Source organism: Nicotiana sylvestris, chromosome 4 (assembly GCF_000393655.2).
Source record: "Nicotiana sylvestris chromosome 4, ASM39365v2, whole genome shotgun sequence".
Classification (NCBI taxonomy): Eukaryota; Viridiplantae; Streptophyta; class Magnoliopsida; order Solanales; family Solanaceae; genus Nicotiana; species Nicotiana sylvestris.
Window position 1 is genome coordinate 121702652 of NC_091060.1, and position 10255 is coordinate 121712906.

The 10255-nt window shown below is 36.2% G+C and overlaps 1 protein-coding gene across 1 annotated transcript; it reads left to right on the plus strand.

The window, feature by feature from the left end:
• Positions 1–9365: 9365 nt before the first annotated feature.
• LOC104223416 (uncharacterized) lies at positions 9366–9854 on the plus strand. Its single transcript, XM_009774850.1, has one exon. It carries the CDS (start codon positions 9366–9368, stop codon positions 9852–9854), a length of 489 nt encoding a protein of 162 aa, XP_009773152.1.
• The last annotated feature ends 401 nt before the right edge of the window (positions 9855–10255 follow it).

Genomic DNA, 10255 nt, shown 5'->3' on the forward strand with positions numbered 1-10255 from the left:
TGGGATTTCTGGATTGAGGTGTTGAAGCTACTGTGTTGGGCTTTCTGCTGCTGTATTTTGTTGTTTGTTGTTGCTGATTGCTTACCCCATTTTTCTGTTCTACATACCAGGTACATGTCCTAAAACTCGATGTATAAAAATATTCAGTTGAAAATGAATGAAGTGGAGGCCTATTGTTGATTTACTGCTTTCATTATACTGTAATAACCGTACTGATGGACTGTTAATTATAAGTTTATGCATTTGAACCGTTAAGTGTGTGTTAGATATTTATAAATGCATATGAGTTTAGTTGAGTATTCGTTGTAATAATTTCATGCTGGACTAATAGAATAGTTTCTATTAGTTTAGTTAATTTCCGGTTTTCCTAGATCTGTATAAATGCTATTTTTAAGTTGTGATTAATTAGGCGGTAGACTTTTAAAATAGTGTGATACTTCTTCTGATCATGGGAGCTTTATATTTAGTAGTGATGATGTGAGTTAATCTATAATTCTGAGTTTGAGTGGTTGTGTGTGAGTTCGAAATCAGAAAGTTAAAAGTAGATATGAGATATGTAATTCGTAAGGTTAATTTAGGCAATCCATTTTCGTCCAGCATCCTTAATTTTCGAGTTTCAATTCTCATATGTGGTCACGTTAGTGTTTAATCAAAGTTCATGAGTCAACATTTTAATAAAAATGAGTCATAGTAGGGAATTTGAAATTTGAATTAGTATGCACCATGTTTAAAATTGTGATCATAGACAGTTTATGTGGGTCATGAAATCTGAAATCAGTTGCTTTCCAACTCATGTTTAATGTTGCATTGAATTTATTTTATTGGCTAGTTAATTTTAGTAATAGATTCATCAGATTTGTGTTCTTAATTAAATTGAAATTCCATTTAGTGTAACAGACAGGGCTTAACAGGATAGTCCCTAAACGTTTGGGCCTCAGGATAATTGATGCACGGCCCAGGCCAGTTTTGGCCTCTTTCTCATTTAGGCCTGGGCCAAGGTCTGTTTTCGCCGATTTTATGGTGCATATCTGGTTTTAAATTCCCTCTGCTGGGCTCACATCGGAGCCCAATGGTCGGATGTTGGTGCAAAAATATTACTTAGTTTGCATCAGTCCAGTAACAAATTAATTAGGGCATTTCTTTTATTTTAGAGACAAATTAAGTAGAAAACTATAGATTGCTCTAGGTTTGCACTTTAAAATAATAAAACGGGATGAGCCTCGCTAAACAAAATACATAAATTGCGGGGCCCTCGATAATTGTATATATTAAAATACTTAGATTTTGGTATGGGCCGTTTAGCGAATTTCACGGCCTTCCCCAAAATAATAACGCGTTAGTCTCTTTAGGCCCGCATTTTAATAACATTACCTTCCTAAACTCGGGTGCGCATTTATGTGACCCAAATCCAAATCCCAACGATGTTAAAGTATGTCCAAAAACCACGGGTGCATTTATGTGACGTGGTTCAAGACTTGTTTTAATGACGTTGCAATTTTCTTTAAAAATGAATAAAAGCGGTTAAGGTTAAAATTTGCACATAGGTTCATAATTGTTAAAATCAGATAATTTAAGCCAAATATAACAGTTGAGCGACCGTGCTACAACCACAGAACTCGGAATGCGTAACACCTTCTCCCGGGTTAACAGAATTCCTTACACAGATTTCTGGTTCGCATACTGTAATACAGAGTCAATCTTTTCCTCGATTCGGGATTCAACCGGTGACTTGGGACACCATAAATCTCCCAAGTGGCGACTCTAAATCTTTAATAATAAATCCCGTTTTCGATTGTCCTTTAATTGGAAAAACTCCCTTATGCCCTTGCAGGTGTAGGTAAAAAGGAGGTGTGACACCAGTTTAAAATATTTAAACAGGTAAAACATGACTGAGGATATGCTTTCAACAAGTAAAGTGAGGAAAAATAGTAAAAATGCCCCTAAGGGTCTCAACAGGTCGGCACAAGGCCCAAACATGGCATACAGCCCATAATACAGTTTAAATGACTAAAGTACGGAATAATATAAGATTCCAAATCAAATACGCAGCTTAATAGTCGCTACGGGAAGGACCAAGTCACGATCCCTACCAGTGCACGCCCACACGCTCGTCACCTAGCATGTGCGTCACCGCATTTATCAAAACAAGTCAAATATCGGGGTTTTGTACCCTCAGTTCCAGATTTACAATGGTTACTTACCTTAAACCGGTGAAAATACTTCTCCACGATGCCTTTGCCCCTCGAATCGGCATCCACTCGCATCGAATCTATCCAAAATCAGAATCACAATGTCAAAATATGCTAAGGGAATGAAGCCCAAGCGAAAACAATCAAACAATACCAAAAATCCCGAAATTGGCCAAACCCAACCCCCGGGCCCAAATCTATAAATTCGATAAAAATCAGATGAACAGAATCCTTATCCTTCCACGAGTTCATACATACCAAGAACACTGAAATCGGAGTCCAAATGACCCCTCAAATTCTCATTTTAAAGTCTCTTAATCTCAAGCCCTAATTTTCTCAATTTTAGGCTTAGATTCCATGATTTATTAAGTAGATTTCATATTAGAATCGAGTTTTAAGTCCAAAATTCTTACCTCCAAGTGATTCCCCTTGAATTCATCTTCAATCCCCTTCAAAAATCTCCAAAAACGACCAACAATGGAAGAAATAAACCCTAAATTCGCGGACAAGACGACTATTTAAACCTTCTGCCCAGGCCTAAATCCTTCTTCGCGGGCGCGGTCAAAGTCTCTCGTTCGCAAAGCACAAAAATTCCATTGACCAAAACTCTTCTTCGCGAACGCGATGCCTCAGCTTCACCATCCTTCGCGAATGCGGCCAGGACTCTCGCGAGCGCGATACTTACCATTCCGGCCCTTCACGAATGCGGGACTCCCCTTCACGAACACGAAGGCCAAACCTGACGCCCCCCTTCCTGACCCTTCGCCGAACACAAAGGTCCACTCGCGAACGCGAAGAACGAAATACCTGCAACAGCTGAAACCAAAATCTGCAGCTTTTCTTTAACTTAAAATGATCCATTCAATCCTCCGAAACTCACCCAAGGCCCCCAGGGACCTCAACCAAAGACACCAACATATCCCAGAACCTTATTCAAACTTGTACCAATCCTCAAAACACCTCAAACAACATCAAATCAACCAAAACACATCGGATTCAAGCCTAAGTTTCCAAAATCTTCTAAATTACACTTTTGATCAAAAACCCAACCAAACCACGTCCGAATGACCTGAAATTTCACACACACATCCCAAATGGCATAACAGAACTACTACAACTATCATAATTCCATTCCAACCCCTAAATCAAAATCTCAACCTACCAACCGAAAATTGCCAAAATCCAATTTTGCCAATTCAAGCCTAAACCTACTCCGGACCTCTAAAACTCATTCACATTATGCTCCTAAGTCCCAAATCACCTCACGAAGCTAACAGCACCATCGGAACTCACATTTGATCCCTCTAACACATAAGTCAACATCTAGTTAACTTTTTTTTCCAACTTAAGCTTCTCAAAAGAGACTAAGTGTCTCAAACCTTACCAAATCCTTTCTGAACTCAAACCAATCAATCCGATAACATATAGAACCACTAGACAAAGAAATAAGAAGCAAAAATGGGGGAAACAGAGCGGTAACTTATGAGACGACTGTCTGGTCGTCACATCCTTCATATCAAGCTTGCTAGTTAGCATACACTTAGTAGCATTTATGTTGGCAATGTCATTACTCATTATCAGCATATCGTCCACATATAAGCAAACAATGACTATGTGATTTGGAACATTTTTAATGTACACACATTTACCACATTCATTTATCTTAAAACCATTTGACAACACTGTTTGGTCAAATTTCCCATGTCATTATTTGGGTGCTTGTTTTAGTCCGTAAAGGGACTTAACAAGTCTACATACCTTCATTTCTTTACCTGAAACCACAAACCCTTCAGGTTGTTTCATGTAGATTTCTTCCTCCAACTCTCCATTTAAGAAGGCCGTTTTAACATCCATTTGATGAATTTCAAGATCATAAACTATAGCTAACGCTACTAACGTTCGTATGGATGTAATTATTGTAACTGGAGAGTATGTATCAAAATAGTCAAGACCTTCTCGTTGTCTATACCTTTTGACCACAAGTCTTGCCTTATATTTGTCAATAGTGCCATCATCTTTCATTTTTCTCTTAAAGATCCATTTAGAACCCAACGGTTTATTTCCAGGAGGAAGATCAACCAATTCTCATGTATGATTGTTCAATATGGATTTTGTTTCACTATTGGCTGCCTCTTTCCAAAACAATGATTCCGACGAATACATAGCTTCTTTGAATGTTTGAGGCTCATTCTCCAATAAGAAAGTCACAAAATCTGGTCCAAATGAAGTTGACGTTCTTTGATGTTTACTATGTCTTGGATCCTCCTGATTAAATGTACTTTCTTTTGTTTCTTCCCGAGGTCATTTAGATCCTTCACCAATCGACTCACATTCCTTTTTATATGCATATATATTTTTAAAGAACTCAGCATTATTTGATTCTATAATCGTATTATTATGAATGTCAGAATTTTCTGATTTATGAACCAGAAATCGATATGCTTTACTGTTAGTCGCATATCCTATGAAAAGACAATCAACGGTTTTCGGTCTTATTTTTACCTTTTTTGGATTTAGGAACTTGCAATTTTGCCAAACACCCCCACACTTTAAAATAATTCAAGTTGGGCTTCCTTCCTTTAAATTTTTTATATGAAATTGATTGTATTTTGCTATGGGGTACTCGATTTAGTATTCGGTTAGCCGTAAGAACGGCTTCCCCCCACAAGTTCTGTGGCAAACAAGAACTTATCAACAATGCATTCATTATCTCCTTTAATGAACGATTTTTTTCTGCAATCCCATTGGATTGGGGCGTGTAAGGGGCCGTCCATATTCTAAACATATTTGTTCAAAAGGAGATTCATATTCACCACCCCTATCACTTCTTATCATTTTGATTTTCATGTTTAGTTATGTTTCAACTTCATTTTTTATTGCTTGAATGTGTCTATTGCTTCATCTTTACTATTAAGTAAGTAAATATAGCAATATCGAGTACTATCGTCAATAAAGGTTATGAAATACTTCATTCCGCCGCGAGATGGTATTGACTTCATGTCGCAAATATCTATGTGAATTAAGTCTAAAGGATTTGAATTCCTTTTAACTAACTTATAAGGATGTTTAACATACTTAGATTCCACACATATTTGACATTTTGATTTGTCGCATTCAAATTTAGGCAATACTTCCAAATTAATCATTTTCCGCAAGGTTTTATAATTAACATGACCTAAACGTATATGCCATAATTCATTTGACTCAAGTAAGTAAGTCGAAGTTGAAATTTTATTATTATTTTCAACAACCATTACATTCAGGTTGAAAAGGCCCTCAGTCAGGTAAAATTTTCCTACAAACATTTCGTTCTTACTTATTACAACCTTATCGGAAACAAAAATACATTTAAAACCATTCTTAACAAGAAGTCCAGCAGAGAGTAAATTCTTCCTAATCTCGGGAACATGAAGGACGATGTTCAAAGTCACCACCTTACCAGAAGTCATCTTTAGAAAGATCTTCCAACATCCTTCAATCTTGGCAATTGCAGAATTTCTCATAGAAAGAGTCTCTTCGGGTCTAACAGGAGCATATGTTGCAAAAGCTTTCCTAACAACACAAACATGGCGAGTGGCTCCAGAATCAATCCACCACTCCTTAGGATTTCCCACCAGGTTGCATTCAGAAAGCATGGCACACAAATCATCAACATCTTCATACTTTTCAACCATGTTTGTTTGACCCTTCTTCTTGTCTTTCATCGAATCATGGCACTCTGTAGATTTGTGCCCAGTTTTCCCACAGTTGTAGCAATTTCCATTGAACTGTTTCTTGCTTGGGTTATTTTTTGGTCCAGAAGCCTGCTTCTTTTTTCTCTTATTTTGAGAAGTATCCTCAACAATGTTTGCTCCCATTATTGTTGAGTTTCCATGGCCTCTCTTTTCAGCAGCTTTGTTTTCCTCTTCGATTCTCAACCGAACAATGCGATTTTTAAGGGACATCTCCTTGCATTTATGTTTCAAGTAGTTTTTGAAGTCCTTTCACAAAGGAGGCAACTTCTCAATCATCGTTGCTACTTGAAATGCTTCATTAATGACAAGACCTTCAATGAAAATTCTATTAGTAAAAATACTAAGGTTACTACTTTTAACATCAGTATTAATTTGATTTATACCTTCAGCAAGGAGATCGTGAATAATCACTTGCAATTCTTGGACTTGGGTAATAACAAACTTTCTATCTACCATTTTGTAGTCCAAAAACTTAATGGCAACGAATTTTTTCAACCTGACATCTTCAGTTTTGTGTTTCTTTTCAAGCGCAGTCCACAATTCTTTTGACGTATCCACGCCACTGTAGACATTATACAGATCGTCCTCCAGTCCGCTAAGAACATAATTCTTGCACAAAAAATTAGAATGCTTCCACGCCTCAATCACGAGAAAGTGTTCATTCTCTAGAGTTTCTTCGGGCAAAACAGGAACATCTTCCTTGATGAACTTCTGCAGGCTTAACGTAGTTAAGTAGAAGAACATCTTCTGCTGCCAGCACTTGAAATCTAACCCGGAAAATTTTCCGGGTTTCTTCGTCGGTGTTCGGCTTGTTGATGCATTGGTATTCACCATTGGAACAGCTCGGTTCACATTATTATTAGTCATTTCTGTAAAAGAATGACACAAACAAACGTTAAAATCAATTAGATTTTAATCTTCAACGGAGTAGAAAATCATAAAGGTTTTAATCTCCAGAACAGTGAATAAACACAAATACAGAATACAAATTTAAATTCCTTAAGCTTGTTAGTAAATTGTATTTGTAAAATAATTCTGGAAAATATAAAATAACATAAATAGAAATATAGACGAAACAAAAATTAATTCGAGCCCACTGAATTCACAGTGTTTCATTAAGGAATTTAATCCCCTCCTAGTACCTAAGGTTTTGAATTATTTCCTCTTAGGATAGAACGAATTATACACTGGTGTAGTGGTACTTCAAATCCAGTGTTTTAGCGAACAAAAAGTTCGGTAGCAAATCACACTTACTGTTGCTTGCTTTGAAGTTAAAACAATGTAGAAGAAGGAGGAGAAACTCAGAAAATCGTATTGAAATTCTGAGCAGAATGGACTTGTATTTATAGCCAATATTGGGCTAAAATCTGAAGAGGTGCAACTCTTCAGAATGGTTGTTTATGCAAAACGGCCACAGTATAAATGCCATAACATAAATGATTATTTACTCAACAATAAAGAGGGAAAATTGAAGAGGATAGTTTAATTTTCAGTTACACAATTGAAAAACGGAAAACCGATTGGATTTAATATTAATATTTATTTTAATATTAATATTCTATTATTAAAACGAATATTTAATAACATTTCTGTTAATATTTACTATTAATAAATAAATTTTGTCCAAAATATTAATCAATCAATCGATCATTTAACCGAATCCGAATTCGAATCCAAAGTCGAAGTCGAATTCAAAGCCGAAGCTGAGCCGAGCGAGCGAGCGACGACGACGGCACGAGGCTTGCCTTCTTCTCAACTCTTTAAGAGCTAGAAGAAGAGCAATTGTTTATATACCCATAAAAAACCTCTTCCTCTTCCAATATGGGACAATTTGCCTTCATCAAGGAGGGGAACTTAAAATTTCACTTAAAAATTTCATTTTCCTCCATTTTCCATGGATTAAAGTCATATATGTTTTACACTTATCTACTGGAACTTGCTCCTTATTTTTAGGAAGTTGTCATTTGTCTAAGTCAATAATGAACTTCTACAATTGGTTTGTTTGATAGGAAGCCAGATTTTCAAGGAAAAGGGCGTATATAAGTGCATCATATATACAATAGTCTAGTGGACAGATTTATTAACATTCATATGTTGAAGTATGACTTTTCATTTTGTTTGTGTTATATTCTGCAGACTACTGTAATTACAGCTAACTGCTTGAACAAAATATCCTACATATTAACAGCTAGTTGTGGATTATAGAATATAGCTGAGACAAAGTGCAAGAATAAGTATATTCTGAAAATACTTATGTCATGATTTGTTCTAATGATTTAAACCTACTTAGAGAAGGTTATGAAGTGTTGGACCTTTAAGGAGGTGATAAACAAGTGCATATTATTAGATCTGATTTTAATGATGCAAATAATATATCTGTGCAAGAACCCATGGATATCAATTTAAAGATGAAGGAATCAATTAGAGAAGATCAAGGAATCAAGGAATCAAGGAGTAACTACGAGATGGAAGAAATCAATCAGGGAACTTAAGGAAAGCAATTTGATATTAGCAAAGATCACGAAATCAATGGACAGCTTCGAAATGGAAGGAATCAATAAAAGCAATCCGGGATTTGAGTAATCAATTAAAGCCAAGACGGAATCAATCAAGCCTAAACTTAAGGAATCAAACAAGTCGCGTGTATCCAAATCCGAAAGGTGCAAGATCTTGGGAAGCATATATGGAACATCAATCAAGGATCTCTTAATTACAGTCGTTGTTGTATGACCTCATTATTGGAAATAATCAATTTCTTTCCAAGGATCAAATCTCTTGGGTTGGAAAATCTCTCCAGAAACCAAGCCTCTCTCAAAGTATTTAAACCTATATTCTCAGCCTAGAACAATATACTTTGATCGAACCAAATAACCTCTCTTAATTCTACTACAAACAAATATTGTAGCTCTACTAGATCGGTTGTGTAACAAGTTAGAGAAGAAAGAAAGAACAACACTGGTGAGGCATTGTATCAAAAGAAACGAGTGAAATAGGAACTAACCGATCGGTGTAGATAACACCATTCTCTATACTCTTGAAGAAACTCATTCACTGAAAAAGAACTCCTTTGCAACCCAAGGGGACTGGACTAGGATTCACATTGAATCCGAACCAGTATAAAAACTCTGGTGTTTTTAATTCTTGCATTTAAATTTTGCGTCTTAAATTATGTCTTTACTAGTATCAAGTTCTTATATCCAGTGGACTAATTGTAAAACTAGTCAACTGCTAGCTATTAAGTTTAAAAATAAACAATTCACCCCCCCCCCTTGTACTTTCAATTGGTATCAGAGCAAGGCTCGCGCTTTTCTTTTTGCTTAACAGCTTGTGAGAAAAGAACATGGCTAATCAAGTTATCATAGGAGCACTTTTTCAAGAAGGTACTTCCTAAGTAAGGCCACCATACTTCAATGGACAGCATTTCTCCCACTGAAAAGTACGTATGGAAATATATGCAAAGGCATATGATGTTAAAGTATGGAGAGTCATCAAAAAGGGAAACTATCCTCTATCGGCTGCTGCTCAACCTCTTGTTGATCCTGAAGATATAGACTCATATACAGATGAGCAAATGGCAGTTGTGCGAGTCAACAACAAGGCAAGAAATTTGCTTTACAATGCTATAAGTGGTCAAGAATATGAAAAAATCTCTAGTTGTGATACAACCAAAGAAATGTGGGATAAGCTTGAAGTTACATACGAAGGAACCAGCAAAGTGAAGGAAACACATATCAACATATTGGTTCACGATTATGAACTCTTTCATATGAAAGAAGGAGAATCCATTGAGAAAATGTTTGCCAAATTCAGTAAAATTATTAGCAACCTAAAAGCTTTCGGCAAACCATACTCAAGTGGCGACCAAGTTGGAAAGATTCTTAGAAGTTTACCAACCACTTGGAAAACTAAAGTAGTCATACTTGAATCATAGGATCTGAATAAATTATCTTATGATGAACTTCATGGATAACTCATAGCCTTCGAAAAGATGCATCTTAAGAAAACAAATCAAGAAGAAAAGAAGAAAACAGTTGCATTCAAGGCCACAACTGAGATAGCTGAGAATGATATCAATGATGATCCTGAAGCTCTTCAAGAGGAAATTGCTATGATGTCAAGAAACATGGATGGCTTAATGAGAAGATTCAGGAACACAAGAAGAGGAAGGATTCCACCTAGGCGAACCAGGCAATACAACGAACAAGATAAGAATGATGGAAAATGCTATGAGTGTGGAAGATTTGGACACATTCAAGCTGAATGTCTAGATCTAAAAAGAAAAATCTCCAGACGTTTCAACAAAAACAAATCATTTGGAAACTGGAGTGATGA